The sequence below is a fragment of the Apodemus sylvaticus genome, chromosome 20, assembly GCF_947179515.1.
Source record: "Apodemus sylvaticus chromosome 20, mApoSyl1.1, whole genome shotgun sequence".
Classification (NCBI taxonomy): domain Eukaryota; kingdom Metazoa; phylum Chordata; class Mammalia; order Rodentia; family Muridae; genus Apodemus; species Apodemus sylvaticus.
The window spans coordinates 36,173,653-36,195,326 of NC_067491.1; the positions used below are offsets into that span (position 1 = coordinate 36,173,653).

At 39.7% G+C, this 21,674-nt stretch overlaps 1 protein-coding gene across 1 annotated transcript in view; it reads right to left on the bottom strand.

Annotated features, from left to right (window-relative positions):
* Nucleotides 1-17,290: 17,290 nt before the first annotated feature.
* Nucleotides 17,291-21,674, bottom strand: part of LOC127670525 (60S ribosomal protein L29-like) — a 7,597-nt gene continuing 3,213 nt past the window's right edge. Inside the window, exon 2 of the mRNA XM_052165050.1 lies at nt 17,291-17,797. Coding sequence (XP_052021010.1) covers nt 17,291-17,797 — 507 coding nt within the window. The remainder of the gene's footprint in view (nt 17,798-21,674) is intronic.

The window sequence follows — 21,674 nt, forward strand, 5'->3', positions numbered from 1 at the left end:
ATGTGTTCTCTGAGGATTTCATGTGTGCAGCCAACCAAATATGGTTATATACAGTCCCTGTAGCCTGGTTATTCACAGATTCTCCATACCACATCCCCTTCCAAGTTTGGGTCTTCTTCTTATTCTTATTTTAAATAAACCTACAATGTCCAATTAATGCTGCACATAAGTGTGGTATCAAATGTCCAATTAATGCTGCACATAAGTGTGGTATCATCCACTGGGGCCTGAGAAAACTACCAATGGCCACACCCACAAAGAAGAATGATGCTCCCTCCCTTAGCAGCTATCCCTTAGGGGTGGGGTCTGGTGAGTTTCTTCCCGATTTCCTGCTGGAATGTTGCTTGTCTTGATCTTGTACAGATTGTATGCATGTAACCACAGCTGCCATGGGTTCAAGAGCGCAGTAGCCCTGTCACATTCAGATGACAAAATGTGCAGCAGCACTCTTACTTATCCTCTGGTTCTTAAATTCTTCCTGCCTCTTCTTTCTGGATATTTTCCAGGCCTTAGAGATGATTCAGCCACGCTAAGCACTCACAACTACTTACTTTTGGCACTTTGACCAGATAAGAGTCTCTGTATAAACTTCTACCCACTCCAAAAAGAAGCTTCTCTGACCAAAATTGAGAGAAACGTAAATCTATGGGTATAAACAAATATTCAGTTTGATAACATGCCCATGAAGCAAAATAACAATATAGGTTCTATCCTCAGACGTATGACCTCACCAGCTAGAGACTTTTGGCTAGCTTTACAGTACCAGGCATGAGGTGTGTTCTGTAAAATAGACCTCGGATCCTACCAGAGAGCAATTGGTTAACCCTGTAACAGCTATGCCGCCATTGCAGCAGTGAGCACATTTTTCCTGGTAGGTTGGTAATATAACATGCAGGGTCCAGCTCTAGGTAAGACCATCACTGTCTTCTCTCCCTCAGCAACCCGCATAGCACATTCTGGGAGTATGAAGTCTAGCCATGAGAGAAGAGTTTTTCTGTTGCTTTGAGTTTTGATTTGAAAACTGTATTTATTCTGCTATCAATGCTGCTATTGTTTGACATACAGCATTGACTTAAGATGGCTATAAGGTCCAGTTTTTGAGGTTTATGAGAAAATCTTCCCCTTGCTATTTCTCTTTCTGAGCCACCATATGCCACTTATATAATAAATGGCCATCAATTCTTCCATCTAATAGATTTATTCCTAAACTTTCTGTTTTTTCAATTAAGTTTATCCTGAAACAGTAAACATTTGCATTACCACTATCTTTTAACAAAGTAGTAAAAATGGGTTTTTCCCCAACAGTAGCAGCACAGTCAGCCTAAGAGTAGGACCTCTGTCTGTTTCTCTGTCTGTCTCTCTGTATGTCTGTCTCTCTGTCATATGCATTGATGTCTGCCTGTCATGTGCCTGTATGTCTGTGTGAGGAGTATCAGATCCCCTGGAACTGGAGTTACAGACAGTGTGGGCAATCATGTGGGTGCTGAGAATTGAACCAGGTCTTCTGGAAGAGTAGACAGTGCCCTTAACAACTGAGCCATCCACTACTGCAGCCCCAAGATCAGGATTTCCCAAGGTGGTTTCTAGAGGAAACATCATTCATGTGAACGTTTAAATGATAAGCTTTCTTTTTCTTTTTGAAGAAACAACTGCATCACTTTATAACCTTGCCTTGCTTGGTGGATATTCAATCAGGAGAGATTTGCTTCATCTGGGGTAGTGTTCTCAATGATCCTGCCATTCCTTCAACGTTTCCCCAAACCCCCCAAATTCTCTTTGTTCTCAGTTTAGCTAGTTGTTACTCCCCTTGCTCCCACCTCTTCCCAGCTGTTCCCTTCTTCCTGAATTCCTCCTTACGAAATAACATCATCGTCTCTCATGTCCAAAAACATGAAAATCATGCTAGATACCACATTCATTCCCCAAGTCTCACAATATTGTCTCAAATCTTACTGATTCTACCTCCCAAATAGACATTTAATTCCTTCTATTGTCAGGCACATCTACATTCCCGTTGCCTTGATTCAGAATTTTATTTCTTCCTGACAAAAAACACTGTCACCTTGTCTGCCTATATGTTCTTACCCACCTGGACACATTCTTAAAATGTACTTGAAGGATTTTTCCTTCTGTAATGCAGGCATCGTGTTCATAGCAAATAGTATTGATCATATCATACTTTTCGTTCATATTGAGCTCTTTCTTAAACCCACTCCTGTTACGTAGTGCAGTGCGTGACATTTTATAATTCATTTATTCATTCAATAAGCTTATATTAAATATAGGGCAGATAGTCTGGTTTAGTGCCTTGTGAAAACAGACAAGGTTTCTGACCTTGTGGGACATATAATATAGCCATGTAGTAGGATAATAAAAGGAATAATTATAGCAAAGTCCAGCAAGCATAATGATAGGTGGTGACAGGAGCCCATGGAAGTATGAAATGTAATTATATAGAGGTGGAAAAAAAGGGTTCCCTGAGGCAGTAACATTCAATGTGAGACTCAGAAGATGAATTAGAGTCATTCAGATTTGGAGATGGGAAGGTAGGACAAGGAGGGAACAGAGTCCTTTCTGAAGAAATAGCTTATGAAAAATCCCAGATTTCACAGGGAAGGTGTTGAAGGGCTTGAAAAATACAGTAAAGCCCCCAGCAAACATATACTGAGTGAGGAAGTCTGGGAGTGTGAGTCTATCTGCAATGAACTTTCCAAATCAGTTTGGGATATTTGTTAAGCATGCTAATGTGAGCAACTGCATCTCCCTTCTACTGGACAGTGCCAGCTAATAGACAATCATGCCAGTTGGTGCTCTGATGTAATCTTCATTGTGATTCACATCCTAGCCTGTGGACATGTGCACTCTACATTGCTCTCTCTTTCCATATATATGTTAATATTATTTATACATATCATATAATATCTAATAATATATAGTTCAGCATGCTTTATGCCAGACAATGAATTTTATTGTCCTAAAGTCATGATATCCAATGTGGCAGACCACTAGTCACTCGTGACCATTGAACATATGACCTAAGGCAAGGGTTATATATGTGTGCTGTGAATAAAATAGAATTGGAAAGCACTGGCCTGGATTATTCAAAACAATTCTGTTTTTCTCTTTCTTTCTCAACTTTCCCTAAAGTTAAGGATGCCACACACTCTGTTTTGTTTATCTGCTGGGGGATTTCTAGCAAAAGGTTTTGTAAAAAGTATTTGCAACAAATACACAGCTTGGACTGAACTCAGAGCATTTCCTTCTGTGTTCTAATTAGGCCCGGAAGCTTCTAGCCTCTGTACATCCCAATCTTCCAAGCTAAGCTGACTGATTCAACCTGGCTTCTCTCAGCTTCTGACTGAATTGCTTTGCTCTGGAACTGAACTGAACTGAACTGAACTGAACTGAACTCCATCCACTGTGTTGCCTAAATTCAACTGCCTGACTAGAATGGAACGAATCTGCATGAACTGCATGAATTCAACGCCTTTACTCTCACTGAACTGCCCCCACAAATAGCCTCGCTTTCCAGTCTGTCTTCCAGATGTATCTGTCTCTAACTCATTCTGTCAAATCTTTCTCTGACTAGTCACTTTGTCTGCCCCGCAGTTAGAGGCTACTTTCAAGCGCGGCTGTTTCCTTCCACAAACTACCTTCCCGGTTAGGGAGTAAGGGTGTGTTCTAAGGGTGTGGTCTGCATTCCAGCCAAATCACATAGACCTAGGAGGTATTTAGATATGATCCCTTGCCAGAGCACCTATGTTGCTAGATTACATTCCTCTACAAGCTTTCTTTTCATAAAATATGTTTAAAATCCCGTTAAGAAGAGTTTATATCGTACTTTCCCATTGCTGCTTCCCTTTTTCTACATTGAATTATGAATATGAAGGCTTTATCTTCTATAGCCCTTTGTTGCTTGTTTCTCATTTAATTTTTTAAATTAAAATCTCATTACATAACTTTTTACCTGCTGTTTCCTCTCTCCAGCCCTTCCGCTGTGTTCCTTACTTGCTCTCAAATTCATGGCCTTTTCCATTGTTGTTATACACATATAAACAGGTATATATATTCCTAAGTATATAGACACCACCTGCTCAGTCCATGTTATTCGATTATACATGATTTCAGGGTTTACTACTTGCTGTTGGATAGCCAATATTTTAAAATCATTTATTTGTGGCTCACTATTCATGAGGAAAAAATGAGCAGGACTCTAGAGACATTATCTTTAAAAACGTTGATTTATTGCTACTACATCACAAATGGCATCTCTTTATTTAAAGTAATGTTCCTACATTCTGCCCCTTGTAGTCAAATGACTTATTATCTGATACTCTTATATCCAGAGCTGTCCTCAGGATGAATTGTGGAGAGCCATCACCCTGCTATGAACATTCTCATGGTGATCTACATGGTTAAAGTAAATTTAAAAGATTAGTCTTGGGCAGGGGAGACGGCTCAGAGGTTAAGCGCACTGGCTCTTCTTCCAGAGGTCCTGAGTTTAATTCCCAACAACCTCATGGTGGCTCACCATCTGTAATAGGACACTCCTCAGTCCAAGGAGAACCACAATGTTCTCACATACATATAATAAATAAATCTTTTAAAAAAATTAGATTTTTTTAAAAATGTAAATGTGACTTAGGTCAAATTCCTTGGTGCAATTGACAGAGTTTTTCACTGCACCGGTATTTTATCTTGTTCTTTTCAGTTGTTGAGAGGGATGGAAGTTGTGATTTGACCAGTTCCCCTTTTCCTTTGTTTTGTTTGTTTGGCATTCAGTACTGAGACTGAAACCCAGGACCTTGCTGAACAGGCAGACTTGCTGCTCCTGGAGTCTACGCAGACATAGGGTCATGCTACATAGTGCAGTTTGGCCTTGAATTTGCAATCCTGCTGCCTCAGTTTCCTGAGTGTGAGGATTACAGGCATGTACTATAGAATATAGCAGTTTTATGTATTTTTAAAGGTCTACTAGGTATATAAAAGTTTGGGAATTACCAAAATGCATGATGGGACCTTACATTGAAACTTCAAAAACTTCAGTCACCTCAGTAGCCCCAAACTTCAATCTCTTTTTTCTCTATCTAGAAAAAGACTGTATTGGGCCTCTGCTTTTCCATGCTTAGCTAACAATGTACCCTTAGAGACCTTCACAGCTCTACCCCAGAACCACAGCCATCCACGCCCAGTTGTTCATTGCCTTCAGTACTGCTTTGTTTATTTTATCCAATTTTGTAGTTGCATATGGCTGGAACTTGAGGCCAGTGCCTAGTGTCCATCATTCTAGGCTAAAGGCTTAGAGGAATAATTTGTAATAAAAGCCTCATTTTCTGTGCTTGGCTCTAAATTCATTTTCAAATTGGAATACCGACAAGAGCCTGCCTGAATGGACCCCCTACTACCTGTTTGATCCCATCTCTCCCCCCTTGCTGTAGCCACTGTGGCCCGTTTGCTGTAAAATTTGTTTCCTCCGACTGTAATTCCTTTTCTCAAATCCTTTCCTGAAAGCCTCACTCATCCCACCCATGCCTCAGCTCAGAGGTTCCTCCATAAAGTGGCCTTTCCATATCGCTCCCCAGAATCCATTTCGTACTCCTGCCGTCTTAGCATGATCTCTGTGTGTTCAGGCTTCTTAGCACTCACTGAGCTTTTATATAGTGTAAATGTTATTCTAATCCTGAACACACCCATCTCTGTGGGGAGACATCTCTTCATCTTGTTATTTTCTTTGTTTATAGTACCTGCAATATTTGACAGACAACCTGCTGACCGACAAACAACAACAAAACCCCAAATACTTGATATCTAAAAACATAAGAGGCTCTTAGGAATCATCTTCATTAGTCATTTTCAAAATGTGTGATGTAAAACTTAATTTTTTTTCTTATGACAATAGCCATTTGTTTCTTGAAGGACAAAGGTATGGGACTCATCATTTAGTAAGTTGGGAAACATTGGCTTCAGAACTCTTGATGTGTTTTCTGAAATGTTACCGTTTTTTAATGTTTGTTGTGTGTTTGTGTTTCATTTTCTATGAAATCTTGCTTGTGACTCCTATTGCCATCTTCTAAGGCAGATCTGTCATTAGAATGATACGGTAAATTCTAGATTAGTTTGTTCAATGTGAAAGAAGGTTCCTGTCTTGTGCAAGAGTTAAGTACTATTAACCACAGAGTTACATCTTACATCTAAGTGTCTGTCTCTTTGATCGTAAGTATTTCATTGGACTCAGATTTTTATGTCTGTCTTTGTGGTTTTCTTTAGCCTTTTCCCTCTTGTTCCTAATAAACCCATTTTTTTATTTTTTACTTCTGTTACATCAACAAATAAGTCTACCCCAAATAAGAGTAAGTAGGTTTTTATTGAGGATCTTTTTAAAAAAAATTTGCTTTATTTACATTTCAAATGGTATCCCCTCCAAAAACTCCCATCCCATCCTCCCCTCCCCCCTCTCACTCCCCATCCTCCCAATTTCCTGACTTGCATTCCCCTATTCTGGGAATCAAGCCTTCACATCACCAATGATCTCTCTTCTCACTGTTGTCTGAAATGGACGTCTTCTGCTACCTATGTAGCTGGAGTCATGGGTTCCTCCATGTGTACTCTTTGGTTGGTGGTTTAGTCCCTGGGAGCTCTGGGGGTACTGGTTGGTACATATTATGGTTCCTCTTGCAAGGCTGCAAACCTCTTCAGCTCCTTGGGTCCTTTCTCTAGCTGTTCCATTGGGAAACCTATACTCAGTCTATTGGTTGTCTGTGAGCCATGGGTGTTTTGATCCACTTTGCAATTTTCTGATTAAGGTGCTTTAATTCAAGTGTATGAATGTTGAGATACTCACAAGTCATTTTCTCAGATTACTTCTAGGATCTTGGTTCTGCTCTAAACAGTAGAGTTGAGTGAACTCAGGTTCTGCTATTGGAGAGAATACAAAGAAGGATAAATAAAAAGGGATACATAGAAAGTCATTCAGTACCAGCAAAATTTGTTGTATCTCCATTTCAAAGAGAAATGGTTGCTAGCGAAAATAAAACATTGTGGACAGATTACTGATTATATTGGAACAGAATGAGTTCTTGTAAAGAAATACAAGCCAGTGAAAGCTCAGAAAGCCTGCTCATTAAAATACATTTTAAAAAGCTCAGAAGTACTAGAAGCATTTGGCTTGTAACATCTGATGATTATTCTCTATGATATACGTAATGAGTCTTGATTTTGCCTTAAGTGTTTACAAGACTGAGCAAGATACTTAAGCTTTAGGCCATTGTTTCTCCATTTGAGGCATGAGGAGACTAACTAACTAATCTCTAAATCTGGGGCCTAGATGGGGGTAATTATAACTGTGGTCTGGACTAGGGGGTTGCAGTTCCTGTATGCTTTGTTGTTATTCCTCAGTTTGTCCTTTGTATCTCAAAACAAACATAGAAAACACAGTCCTGCCGTCTTATCTGTGTTGGATATGTTCTAAGACGAGTAGTGGATGTCCTGATCTTGACTAGTAATGAATCACACACACACACACACACACACACACACACACACACAGAGAGAGAGAGAGAGAGAGAGAGAGAGAGATTTCCTATATATTCGTAGCCCTGATAAAATTTAACTTATAAATTAAGCACAGTAAGACATTAAAAAAACAAAAAAACAAAAAAACAGTGACTTACAGAGAAAGGAAAAAAATACCAAAAGGCAGATACAGCAATAGTGTGACTATGTGACTACTTTTCTGATAACTGAGACTGCTAAGTAACTAAGAGGCAGATAGCATATACTGTGTGGAGTCATTGACCCAGAAGATTATTTGTGTTCTGGGAATGGTGGCTAGGGATCATGTGAGATCCTATTGTGTTAATCAGAATGGCAAGAACTTCAAAACGTATGAATTGTTCATTTCTGGGCATTATATTTATGTCCATAATACAGTGGCCAGTGGGTAACCATAACTGAAGAAAGCAGAATGGCCAATAATAGGACAATACTATATTTAAGAACTTGGGGACCGAAGTGTTTAAATCACATATTATTAAATAAAAGTGGACTGTGATTGGCCCGTTCCAAGCCTAGGCCATCATTATTTTGTACCTTCCTTGTACATTTAGACCTAAGGCTATCTCACATGTCAAAGCGATTGCTTTTACAGGCATAGTGACTCCTCCACTGTACCCAGAGCCAATGTCAAAGTAACTGGAAAAGGTTCTGTAGCATTTACAATAGGGATCCTGTACATTTTGTTACTAGTTTTTGTGTTCCTTAGTCAAGAGCTCATGTCCCAATCATACCGTAGGAAACAACTTAACCCTTGCAGAAAGCTTTAATGCTAATGTTAAAATTGCTTCACTCACATCTCATGCTTTTGAGGATATGTCAGAGAGGCATATATCCTTGCTTTCGTCTGCAAGGAACAAAATCAGACTAGCCATGACTCAGCCACCAGGATCGTTACTGTTTCTTCAGAAACCTGGTGACAGGTAGAAGTGTAGTGAGTCAGTCCGGATCGGATCTTTTCATTTCGCCTTCCCTTCCTTTCAGTGTGTTGGCTTTTGTCTTCCAACATAAAGTCTCCTAGGACAAGATGACTGCCACCACTTCAAGCTGGATGTCCTTGAACAAGTATCCAAAGCAGAAAGGGAGAGAGAGAGGATAAAACAACTTCCTCTCATATCCCCTTTTCTCTTATCATCAAACGAAATCTTTATCAGAAACCTTCTAGCAGAATTTCCCTTCTTGCTCTGCAGAACTAGGTCACCTACCTCTGCTTAGATCAGTCACTTGCAAAAGGAAATGAAGTTTCTGGGATGGCCTTAGACCAAATGTTGACAAACTGGGGATAGTGGAAAAACCCAGCTGGGGCCTGTTTTGGAAATAAAGTTTTATTGGGACATAGCCATACATGTCCATGTTTATATCACTTATGACTGTTTTTGTACTAGAACAGAAAAGTTGGTCAGTTGTGACAGAAACCATCTGCCTTGCAAGTGTAACATATTTACTACCTGGCTCTGCACAGAAAATTTTCCCTTCTCTGACTTAGACTGTCTCTCATCCCATGACACTTACCAAAAAACCAAGAATCTTTAAACAAAAAGGAATAAAATAACTTCAGATGACAACAAGCAATAAGGTCCCCATACACTTATATGATTAATTCTATGTTAAGTTAGTGAAAATGTCTGCCATTGGCTAACATATGTACTCTTTGAAAAAAACGTTTTCTATTTTCTCAGTTTAGAGCCTTCCCCCGTCTTTCCACCAATCTACCCAAGCCTTGGAGACGGCGACATCTCATGTATATTTTTTTCTCTCTCAATACATCTTTTGGACTATAAGAACTAAAGAATTCTTCAGACTCCAAGGCCCTGAAGGGAATATAATATAGAATTCACTAATTGAGTAAAACTGCACGCGCGTGCGTGCGTATGTGCGTGTGTGTGTGTGTGTGTGTGTGTGTGTACATGTGTGTGTGTGTGCACATTGAGTGTATGTGCACATACATGTGTGTGTTCATGTGCACATGAATGTTTATATATGCATGAACATTCATGTGTGGGTGGGTGCATGTGTGTGTTTATGCACAAGGAGGAAAAGTCAACCAAAGGTATCATTCTTCAGATACCATCTATCTAGTTTTTGGACACAGGATATGTCTGTCTTGGTATCACTGACCTGGAGCCTGCCAGATAGATTAGACTGACTGGTCAGCTAGCTCAGGGATCCTCCTGTCTCTGTGTCCTCAGCACTCAGATTACAAATGTGCACCACTTGTGCCTAGCTCTGGGTTCTGGAAAGGTTGAATTAAGATCCTTATGGTTGAGAAACCAATATTTTTACCGCCTGATCCATCTTGCAACTCAGGTACTTACTTAAGACAAGGTCTCATATAGCCTCTCCTCACTTTAATTCACATTTATGTGAGACTGACATTAACCTACTGACTTACTGACCCACTGACCTCCTTGCTCCATCTTCTCATTCCAGGGATTGCACATGCATGCTACTGTACCTGGCTGAACTCATTCAAAAATATTCTGTAATGTGTGCTAAGGATGTCTCCTGGCTTCACATTGTTTGTGGGTCTGGTGTCCTTCTCCAATAGGCCACTGGGCCTGTAAGAAAGTTGCGACAGGAATTTATTTATGTGATTGCCTTGTGGCAAGTTAAAGGAGCATATGAGAGTGGACAGGTTTTAGATTTGGATTTATTGTTATTATTATTTTTATCACCATACACCCTCCTACTTCTTTGTCCTCTAAAATGCTACAGCTTTTCATCTAGGTGTCACAACAGAGGGCTTTAAAAATAGAGGAACAAGGGTCCGGGATATGAAGGGGGCCATCTCTTTCTTGTTGAACAGCCATTAGAAGTTAGTTCCAACTTTTCAGATCTAAGGTTATGGAGATGTTTAGCTCACAGTTTGAGAAAAATTCAACTGGAGTGAAATTTTGGAATACAGAAATATAGGAGTTAGGGCATATATAGGCCTTCTATGACCCATTTTATAACTGACAAATCCAAAGAAGAAATAATTCAACTGAGTTGATCTAATTGTACCTCTCTTTCCTTGGAATTATTCTGTAACACAAGGAGGGGGGAATGAAGAGCTTCAAGGGTCTAATTATCAACTGACCATTGCAAGCCCCTAAACCCTTCCACTTGCCTGCTGGAGCCATTTCTATGATGCTGTAGCAGCTGTTGCTTGCCCCTGCTGGGTCTTTACCCAGTTGGCTCTGGGGCACCCTCCACAGCAGCTGCCACCCCTCTACTCTTACAGAAGAGAGGAAGGATTTTTTCCTCACTGCTGCTCGAAACTTTGTTTCCGGATCCCAGCCTTAGCCTGCCTCTTGGTTTACAGGCATGTCTGCCAGAGATTCTGGAACCTTTCCTACCAGCTGCACACAAGTAAATTTGACTGACACAATCATATGTCTTCCTAAAAAGTTTGCTTCCTCACTGCTAATAATAGGTTTCCCAGGATGGACTCTAGACACCATGACCTTCTGCTTTAGGTGAGGTAGGAGAGTGTCAATTGTGGTCTCCCAAGTTTTCCATCTCAATCTTTTCCTCAAGAAAAGCAGCAAACTCACCAGCAGCTTGGTCTCCTGGGAGCCTGGTGTTCTACACTAAATTTTCAAAGTGAGGGAGTATTTTGAGAGTCGTTTCTTTCTTGTTTTCTGCGTCTTCTCCATCACTGGGCCTCAACACACTCATATATACACACACATAGACACATACACACACACACACTCACACACACAGACATTCACTCACACATATACACACGCGCACACACACACACAGACACTCACATATACACACACTCACACACACAGACACTCACTCACACACACACACACACACAGTCACACACACATATACTCACACATATTTGTATGTATATATAATATTAATATATTAAGGATATTAACATGTTATACTAAGCTTTTATTTTTTTATAACACTAAATCAATAGTTGTATGCATTTCTACCTCTTCTCTTCCTATTAAGAGTATCTCAGCCTTAACACATGTTGACCAACTTGGAACAATGGAATAAGTTCTAATAAGATGTATGGGTTAAGAGGAAGCCAAATACTTATAACTCTTATATTGTCATTTATTCCTTTTCTGGCATCTTAGCAAAGATGTGCTATGCTTCAGATGACCTTTTTGTGATAATGGAGACCGCAGGAGGTGCAGCCAATACTTCAAATAGCATGAATGCTACAGATGCTTCACACGATGTGCTTCTGGTGGCTACAAGGGGGCGAAATTTAGATAAGGCTAGAGGAATTTGACCAAGGATCTGTGCTCAAGTTATAAATTTGGAAATATTCCCCGTAGAACTGACATCTGAAGTTCTGCATGAAGTATTTTATTTATTTAGTCAACAACAAAAACAACATGGTAAGCATCCCTGTGGTAGAAACTGTCCTAGGCTCTTGTGAAATGTTGAGGACATGAGAATGAGGAAATCATTGATGTCAATGGTTTCAGTTCTGCAGGAAGGGAAGCATTCTAGAAAGGGATTTTGCTGATGGTTACTCAGCATGAATGTTTGATACATACCGCTGAATTCCACACAATTCAGATACTGAACACATGTTGGCCGACCTGGAACTATGTTCCAGATTGTTCAGATACTGCAAACATGATTCAGATACTGTATTTCATCATTGCACTGCTAAGACAAGATCTTGCTATGTACCCCAGGCTGTCTTCAAACTCAAGACCTTCCCTTAGCCTCTTAAGTGTTGGGTTTAAGGTTGTGTGCTACCATATGGGTTTTCTGTAGATCTTTTATATGCTACAGCATATGCATTGGCAACTAATAATATTAACTATCAGAGAAGGCAGCTATGTCAGAGAAACCAGCTATGGTGGTGCAGGATGGTAATCAGTAATTGTAGCAGTGAGGAGGATCGGGAATTCAAGAGTTTAGCATGGGCAAATGGTACCCTGCCTTAAAACAAACCAGAGGAACAAAACCAAAGAGATCATTTTTGAAACCTATGAGCTATAACATAGCACACAAATACGATCTAATGATAGACAACATATACTTGCTTATAAGGCAACAAGTACTTTAGATGAAAATAGAAAGGAATAAGAGGGATTAGGAATAGTAAGTTGGTTACTAATTTTAAAAGGCTTGCCAGAACATGCACAAGGACTGCCCAGAGATGAAGAGATGATGGCGGTAGCCATCTGAGGGAAGCATTTTTAAAGCAGTGGGAATCCCTCGCTTCAAAGCCCTAAAGTGAGAACACGTCTGTATGCTCACGGGACTATAAGGAAGTGGGTGTGGCTGGGGCAGCATGCAAAACAGAGACCAGAGTTGAAGTCACAGGGGTAAGGGGAAGTCTAGTTTTCTATTTATCACGTATACAGATAAATGTTGTTAAGATCATTTGTAGGACTTTGACTTTTACTCTGAAGAAAATGGGAATCAAAGGTAAAAGGTTTGAAATAGAGAAATGGACAATGTGACATGTCTTAAAAGGATAATTATATGTAGAGGGCATATAACTAAGTTGGAAGAGAAGAGCAGGGCCAGGAAGGGTGTTGTATTGCTCTTAGGTAAGAGGTGTCGATGGCTTGCATTTGAGTAGTGGTAGTAAACACGGCAAGAAATAATTAGAACTTCTCTCTCTATATATATTTTAAAAGAGCCAACAGCATTTCTTTCTAAATGACCAGAGGTAGCTAATAGAAAAGGGACATTAAGGATGCAGCCAAAGTCTTGTTTTGGGTGTCAGGGCTTTTGGCATGCATGCTCTCATGTTGAGAGGCACCGAGTGAGCTGCGTTGGGAGTATGGTGACTGAGAGTCAAGTGTGGAACATTCTGTGTTAGCTTTGTTATCACAATTTGTTTATGTAAGTTGCACAAGCGAGGGCCCGTGGAAAGCATGAGTCAGTGAGAGTATCTTCCTGTAGTTCTGGGTCAGAGCAGGCGTGCCTTTGAGATGGAGAAGGGGAAAAAAGATACAGGAGTATCAGTGGCTCTGTTGCTGACTCATGCTTTTTTTGTGGCTGTCATTTACTCCAGTTAAGAAAACTGAGCCAGAACTATTGAGCTCTTCTTGTATACCAGATGCTTGGCATGCTAGCCCATTGCCCACCTCCCTACTTAAAGGAGATGTTAAATTGCAATTAGAGGCTAGTGTGTTTCCTAGCCTCTGCCCACAGCTGAGACCTAGGAGGGTCTTGTAGTTCCCAAACACTCCCTAGCCATGATATCACTACTCATCTTCAAAACAGTCTTGGAGAGCAGGCCAGTGAGCTTACCCTTTTTGTGCTCTGAGGCCTGGAGGCTTGGTTCAGTGCAAAGGCAATAGTTAAAGTGTTCGTGTTCTCTGACTTACAGGCCACGAACTTCCCAACAGCTCTTTCTCATCCAACTTTTTATTTACAACATTTTTTAAAAGATTTATTTATTTATTACATGTAAGTACACTGTAGCTGTCTTCAGACACTCCAGAAGAGGGAGTCAGATCTTGTTACGGATGGTTGTGAGCCACCATGTGGGTGCTGGGATTTGAACTCAGGACCTTCGGAAGAGCAATTAGTGTTCTTAACTGCTGAGCCATCTCACCAGCCCCAACATTTTAAAACTTAACAAACATATAATAGTATACCAAACACATAAGTATCTTTTACGTATTTCACCCATTGTTATTTTGCCATATTTGATTCTGACAAGTGTGTCTGCGCACACACACACACACACACACACACACACACACAGAGGCTTATGATGGCCTATTTGAAAGTAACTTGCAGGCATTCTGTCATGTCCAAGCATATTTAACCTACATCTTTTAAGAATTAGGCTATTAGCCTACAAAACAAATTTCATATACAAGATAATAATAAGTTAAAAACCTGTTATCTATATTTAAAATGTGGGACTGGCACCTAATACCTTTTTTAGCTATATTTTTTTTTCTTTTGTAGGTACTGATCTAGAATCCTGTGTGATATTTGAGTACAGTATCTTCCATCTCTTTGAATAGAACTATTTTCCATTTTTGAAAAGTCCAGGTCACTTTTCATAGAGAGTCCTGAATTCTGTTTGATTGCTTCTTCAGAATTAGATTTAGGTTAAAGTCTTTTCAGTGTTTTGGGCAGTACTAGCATGCAGGTGACTGTCAGGTTATGATCCTGTATTGGGGGACTGAACACTTCATCAAGGGGAGAACTTCAAGATTCTCCATTGTGGGACCGTAATTTCTCATCTTAGGTTAATGTGTTCTGTGGAGTGTGTCTGAGCCTAAAAGCACTGGCATTCAGGGAGGATCTTTACCTGGATTTGTTACTTCAACAGTGGGTATCAAATTCCCATTGTCACTGCTTGTTTCTGGTGTGCTGGGATCTTACATTCCTGGGACTACAGTGGCGGAAGATGCAGGAAGCAACTATGGCATTAGATGCAGGTGATGGGATGGCTCATGGGACACCAGGGTCCAGCAGCGCTAGGCCAGGCATGTGATTGTGAAGCAAGTCTGCTACTCTTGGTGACAGTGAGTTTCAATTCTGTAATTTTGGGGTGGAGTCAGTTTCCATAACTTAGCTTTTCTTTCTTTTTTCTTTCTTTTTTTTTTTTTTTTAAGTGGTTTTAGGGGAAGAACAAAAGCATTAAACCAGCACAACCTGTAAGGTCAGTGCATCAATGAAAGGCCAATGAAGGGCCAATGATAGGGGCTTAAGAAGAGAGAATGGGGGGTGGGGTTAAGGGAGTGTGGCAGGGCGGTGTGGGGGAAGGGGGTACCCAGGCAGGCACTTGCCCAAACACCTCTTCCCCCTGAGGGACCACAGGCACACAGACATGGTATAGAATAGAGTTTATTTAAGGTAGAGGTTGGGAGTTAGTGGTATAGTGGAAGTAGAGAAAAGCAGAGAGAGAGAGAGAGAGAGAGAGAGAGTAGAGAAGTGGAGGAGTGGAGGAATGGAGGCCGGCCATGACCACGTGGAGAGAGGGGGGAGGGGAGGAGAGCCCAAGGGGCAGAGAGGTGAGAGTGGGATGGAAGAGAGCAAAGAGAGAGAGAGAGAGAGAGAGAGAGAGAGAGAGAGAGAGAGAGAGAGAGAGAGAGAGAGAGAGGAGGGGCATGTAGCTCCTTTTATAGTGGGCCAGGTCTATGGGGCGGGGCATCCCTGGCTGTTGTCAGGTAAGTGTGGGGCGGAGCTTAGACAGAATACCAACCAAAATCTTCCTTTTTGCCCCTTTTCCCTCCCCTCTCATTTCCCGATCTTTTCTTTCTTCAAAGTCACTAAATATATGTTTAAATATTTTCTCCAAGTTTTCTCCTCTTTGGTCTACCTCTTAGAATCGTCCAGTTCCGACATTTTTCTTCTAGCAGAATTGTCCTGCTGGCTTTTTCTTGGTAGAACAAGGGCTTGAAGAAGTTGTAGGAAAATTTTCACTTTGTTTTTTTTTTTTTTTTTTTAAGGAAGCAACTTTTAGTTAAGACATACATTGCCCCAGCTCAGCTCTTCACTTCAGAAAATACATAGTTTTAGGGAAAAAAAATGCATTTTAAGAGCTATCACAGTACTTTTCTCCAGTAACTATCAGCTTCCCAGCTCTACTCTGGGTTTTTTAAAAAATGCATTATTCTGCCAGCCACACACTTTCTTTTTATAAAGCTGAAAATTAGAAAGCTCTCTTTTTCTTTTTTTCTTTTTTCTTCCTGGTAGGGTCTGACCACATTTTTGAACTCTGGCTTCTTGTAAGCAGTTGTTGATAAGGAGCAGATACATGTTCTTGTTGTTAGGCTGCTGGGGGGTATGGAAATTAGGGGGAGGACCTTTGAGAAGGTGTTTGCTTAACTGCAGCCAGCTAGTTCCTATGGTAACAGTGACAAACAACTGGGCATAGTGGGAAGACACTGTCAACCAGAACTGGGGAGGTTGAGGCAAGATAAGTGAGAATTTGAGGCCAACCCCAGATTACATAATAAGCTCCAGGCTAGCCTGAGCTACATGGTAAAAACCCTATTTAAAACAAAAAACCCAAACAAACAAAACAAGTAACAACAACAGATTCTCTCTCTCTCCCTGTCTCTCTCTGTCTCTCTCTGTCTCTCTCTCTCTTTATCTCTCTCTCTCTCTCTCACACACACACACACACACCAATAAATGTGAAAAAGAAATAAAATTTACAAAGCAAACCCTAGCAATGAGAGAGAGAGAGCGAGAGAGACAGAGAGACAGAGAGAGACAGAGAGTATAAGTCAGTATATGTGTGTATGTATGGAGGTCAGAAGATCAAATTCAGCTGCTCAGATTTGGTGTCAGGCATCTTTGCCTGCTGAGCCATCTCTCTGGCCACTCTTTTTGTTATTTAAAGAAACAGTTTTTTCCCCCAGTGCAGCATATAGCACAGCTATTCTGTGTCTGTCTTCTTTTTCCAGGTAAAGGATACTAATTTGATTTCTATAGTCCTTCTGTGGCTTGATTTACAGAGTAGATGAGATTTAGAAGAGTAAACTTTTGAAGACACTTTTAAAACTTATTTAATATTAACCAAGGGTTTTATAATGTTAATTGTCTTTAAACATTATTTTTTTTCTATGTAATAAGCCAATGCAATCTGAAACAGCAAAATGCATCGAAACCAGTGACTCCTACTCTATAAAAGCCACTTTTTTTTTTTTTTTTTTTTTTTTTTTTACAGATCTTGCTTCAAGTTTATTTGTAAAAACAGCATAGGATACTGGTCATCTGCAAATAGTGTGTGGGTGGGTGTGTCCCAGCAGTTCATCTGTCTTCACACTGACAGGAGCCTTTTCTATGGGGCCTTCACAGGGGCCTGGGGACCTTTGGGAGCCTGGACTGGAACTGAAGCCTGGGCCTTAGCTGGAGCTTTGGCCTCTGCCTTGGTTTGAACCTTGGGCTTTGGTTGGCAGAGCCTATGCCCCTTGGCCGTGTAACTTCGAATCTGCTTCCCAAGACTGGGGTAAGCGAGGAAAGCCAGGCGGCTGAGTTTGAGGCTGGGGCCCTTTGGCATCTTGGGCTTGATGGCCTGAAGCTTCACCAGGGCCTTGATGGCCTCTGTGCACGCACTCACTGCCTTTGCATTGTTGGCCTGCATCTTCTTCAGGACTTTGTTGTGCTTCTTGGCAAAGCGCATGTTCCTCAGAAACTTGGCGTCAACCCCCTTAAGAGATTTGTATCTTTGTGACCGGGGTTTATTGATGCCATTTCTGTGCCATTTGTGGGACTGGTTGTGCGTGGTGTGGTTCTTGGACTCGAGCCATGTCTGCAGTGTAACCCGTGTCTCCCGCAGTGCCTGGGACTGGGAGAGAAAGAGCAGAAGTCACTTTTGAAATTAAAATCTAATGACTCTATGCTGGATGTTAAGGCCTATATCAAATAATTTTTAAAGGTAGTTTCAATTTTAAAATAATTAAAGTCCAACTGTTAGTAAGATCTTATTTTCAACCTTAAATATGAGAGCATGCTGTAAATACTCATATAAGCAAAAAAATAAATGTGTAGTTTACTAATATGAATGTAATATTAAGAGTAATTAAAATGAATTTTAGCTATATGATATTTTATTTAATGGTAAAAATAACATTTAGAATAGAAAACCTACTATATTATTATACTCAAAATGTTTAATGGATTTATGATTCAGATGTTTTGATTATAATCTATGAGAATTTACTTATAGTGTTTTGAAGTTAAAGCAAGAGCATTCAGGAGGCTGAGGTAGATAGACCTTGGGCTTGAGGTTAATGTGGCCACATATTGAGAATCTGCCTCTTTTAGTTTTATTTTAAACGGCTGGTGATGCAACACAGTGGAAGAACTCTTGCTTAGTGTGTGCAATGCCTTGTATTCAATTTCCAATACCAAAAAAGAAAGAGACAAAATAAACAAACGAGTAAAAACCAAAAACCAAAAAACCCTCTTGAGTCCCCAAACAAAACAAAACAATAAGAAACACACAACAAAAATGCCAAAATTTGTTACTGAAGACTTTTTTCATACCTAGATTTTTATTTTTGAAACATGGGTATATTCAGTAAAACTTAAAAAGCATTACTGTCATTTAAAAATAACGAAGTTCTCTGCTTCAACTCTGGAGTGTCAAGACAGAGTTGGTGTTGAACAGGATTGGCAAAGCAGATATCAAATAAGTCAGGCACTGAGGACTTTTAAATATATAGCCAGAGCCTCCTCTAGTCCTGTCAGGTCCACACACCATACAAGGGGATTTCAGTGATGTCTGTTTCTCTCTCCGAACTGAATATCTAGTTAGCCAGAGATAGTGGTTCCAATTCTTTTATGAACCCCACCCCCACCCCAAAGGTCACCTGCACCCTAGGCTAACCATCAACTCAATACTAGCAGAAGATGACCTTGAATTCTTCCTGATCCTCCTGCCTCCACTTCCCAAGGGCTGATTACAGAACTGTACCACAGTGCTCATTTTATTTTATTTTTTTTTTTTTGGGGGGGGTGGCTTTTTTCTTTTCTTTTTAGTTTTGTTTTCAGATACAAGATCTTATTCTGTAGCCCAGGAACTTGAAGTACCCGCCCTTTCTCAGCTTCCTTGGGATAGAGATTCATTTTAGACCTCATGAGTATTTTATTTTGTTTTGTTTGTTTGTTTTCGTTTTTGCTGTTATTCTGTCTATTAGCACTTTTCAAATTGTTCTTTAGGGACTTTTAAAATAAAAATGATTGATACATAGTAAAAATAATTTCAAGTATGTAATCACAATATATGAAGGAAATATAAAGCCACAAATAGTAGAGAATAATTGAAAATACATAAAAGTTCTTTTCATTGTTCTTTCAAAATATTAAATTTTAGCTAACCATATTGTCATGGCTCTCTAATACTGGCTTGTGGGAGGCTGAAGCAAAGGCTGTAGCTCAAGGCTAGCCTAGGTTTCATAAAGAAATTGCCTCAAAAGAATGAATGTCTTTTTCTGGGCTGAACCAAAAGTGAAGAGAAAGTAAGCTTATAACAAACAGGACTAGTCTGTTTTCACTCTTTGTAGGCTGTAAAAATCTTAATATATTCTCTGAAATAGTTCAGAACATCCCTGGGAAGTGGTTTTAAATATACTGCCAAACTAGTTTTAACATCCATGTGGTATATTATACATCCCATTTTCCCCCATGTGGTATATTATACATCCCATTTTCCCCCTTATGCTTATTTTGGTGACAACACTAAACATTTTCAGACTCTTATACATAAAACCATTGGTGATAATGTTACTAGTATCATTCTCTTTTGGTTGGTCAATGGTATTGATAAGCATGAATAACAGGCTGTAGTATCATTGTATGTACTGTTGCCAAGATAATACACAATGATAATGAGGTTGACCAGAACTCTCAATGATTCATGGAGACTTAAGGGAATAAACTTGCCTTTCCCACTCCATAAGGAGTGGGTGTGTATAAAATTGTTAGTGGCTCCTACTTTCTGATTAGCCTTTGGCTTTCTCTGCCCTTAAGATGAATTCTTTCCCTGTTAGCTTTTACACTCCAAATAAATAATAATCCCCTAGAATTCCTGTTTTACTGGTTCTTTAGGTCTGTCAAGATCATAAACACTTGCCAAATATATGAAGAAGTATATATCAAGTCTATGAGAAGACAAGGCACAACCAGCAGAGAATAGTTACCTAACTCTCTACAGTGAATCTTTATTTGAAAGCTTTTTGTAAGCTTTTGCTGTTGAACTCCAAACTCAGAGCAACCTCTATCAAAACATCAAAGTCCCAATTGATCATTTTGTTGCTATTAGCATTCCTAATGTTTCTATATGACTTTTCATTTCCTGTTGACTAGAACATTTATTATTCAATAGCTTATTGGATAGCTTACAATCCTTTGTTTGGTTGTATATATTTCTATAATAATTTTTAACAGTATGAAGAATTTCTAATAATCACATTGTATATGGAACCTCCTAAGTGAATACAATGGGTGACAAATAATTGAAGACTGAGAGATTCAAAAATATTAATATTAATATCAAAAATTGCAAAGACCACTGAGATGTAAGGAAACCTTGGAACGGCACAGCAGCTGGAGGCTCTTCCATGAAACATCTGGAACCAGTGACTCAGACACAGTCACATCCACAGGTGATGTTTTGCTTTCTGTATGTTTTAGCAATTTAAAAATATTTCATCTCTTATGTTAGTTTTTCTTATTAATGCAGCTGGAATTTCTGTACATAACAAAAACATATTTACTAAGTGCTCTTGAGAGTAACATAGCACCACTTAAGTTATCTGGATGAGTTATCTCAATTGTCTTTCTAAAACTCCCCAGAAAGTCTCTCATTAACCTTGCTTGGGAGACCTTAGAATTGTTATGAGTTGAATTGAGTGTTTCTACATGATATTGAATTTTTGAGTCATATCTGTGAATGTGACCTTCCTTTTTGTATGTTATTAACTTGATGATTTTATTCAAATGAGTCCTAATCCAGTAAGACTGATATCCTTGTAAAAATAAGAGATTTGGATACAGAAGCAGAAAAGTACACGGAGGGGAATATTATGTTAACGTACAGGCAGAGGGAGCATGATATACCTACTAACAAAGGAATGCCAACTAATGCTGGCAAACGACCAGGAGCTAGGATGGAGGCCTGTAAGATCACCCTCACATTCCTCAGGAGGACTCATTGTCTTCTCAAACTTCTTGCCTCAGGATCTGGAGACAATACATTTCTGTCATTACAGGGTCCACTGTATGATACTTTGTTACAGTACCCCAGAAAACTAATTTAATAAAAAACCAGCTTAGTGATGGCTTGTGGGTGGAGTATACAGTACCCTGGGAACTATGTAGGTGGTGGAAGTAGCATCTGAGAAATCAGTCCTGGTGGTGTTTGTATCCCTTGGAATTTAGTACCAAATCCTGGTTGTGGTTTCTAGGATTTAAAACTCAGTGGGGATCTGTAACCTTGAAAGTTTGGTTGTGAAGTTTTTGTTGCTGTTGTTGTATGAATTCCTTTAGTTAGGGATTAAGTAGATGACAATGAATTAAGTAGATGATAAGGTCTGGTATCAACTGCCTACCTTTTCTCAATGCACTCATCACTCCAAGTTATCACCATTAGAATTCATCAGAACCTAGTTTGCATCAGAATGAATGAAGGCTCTTTCCCTTCTTGTTTTTCTGATCTGACA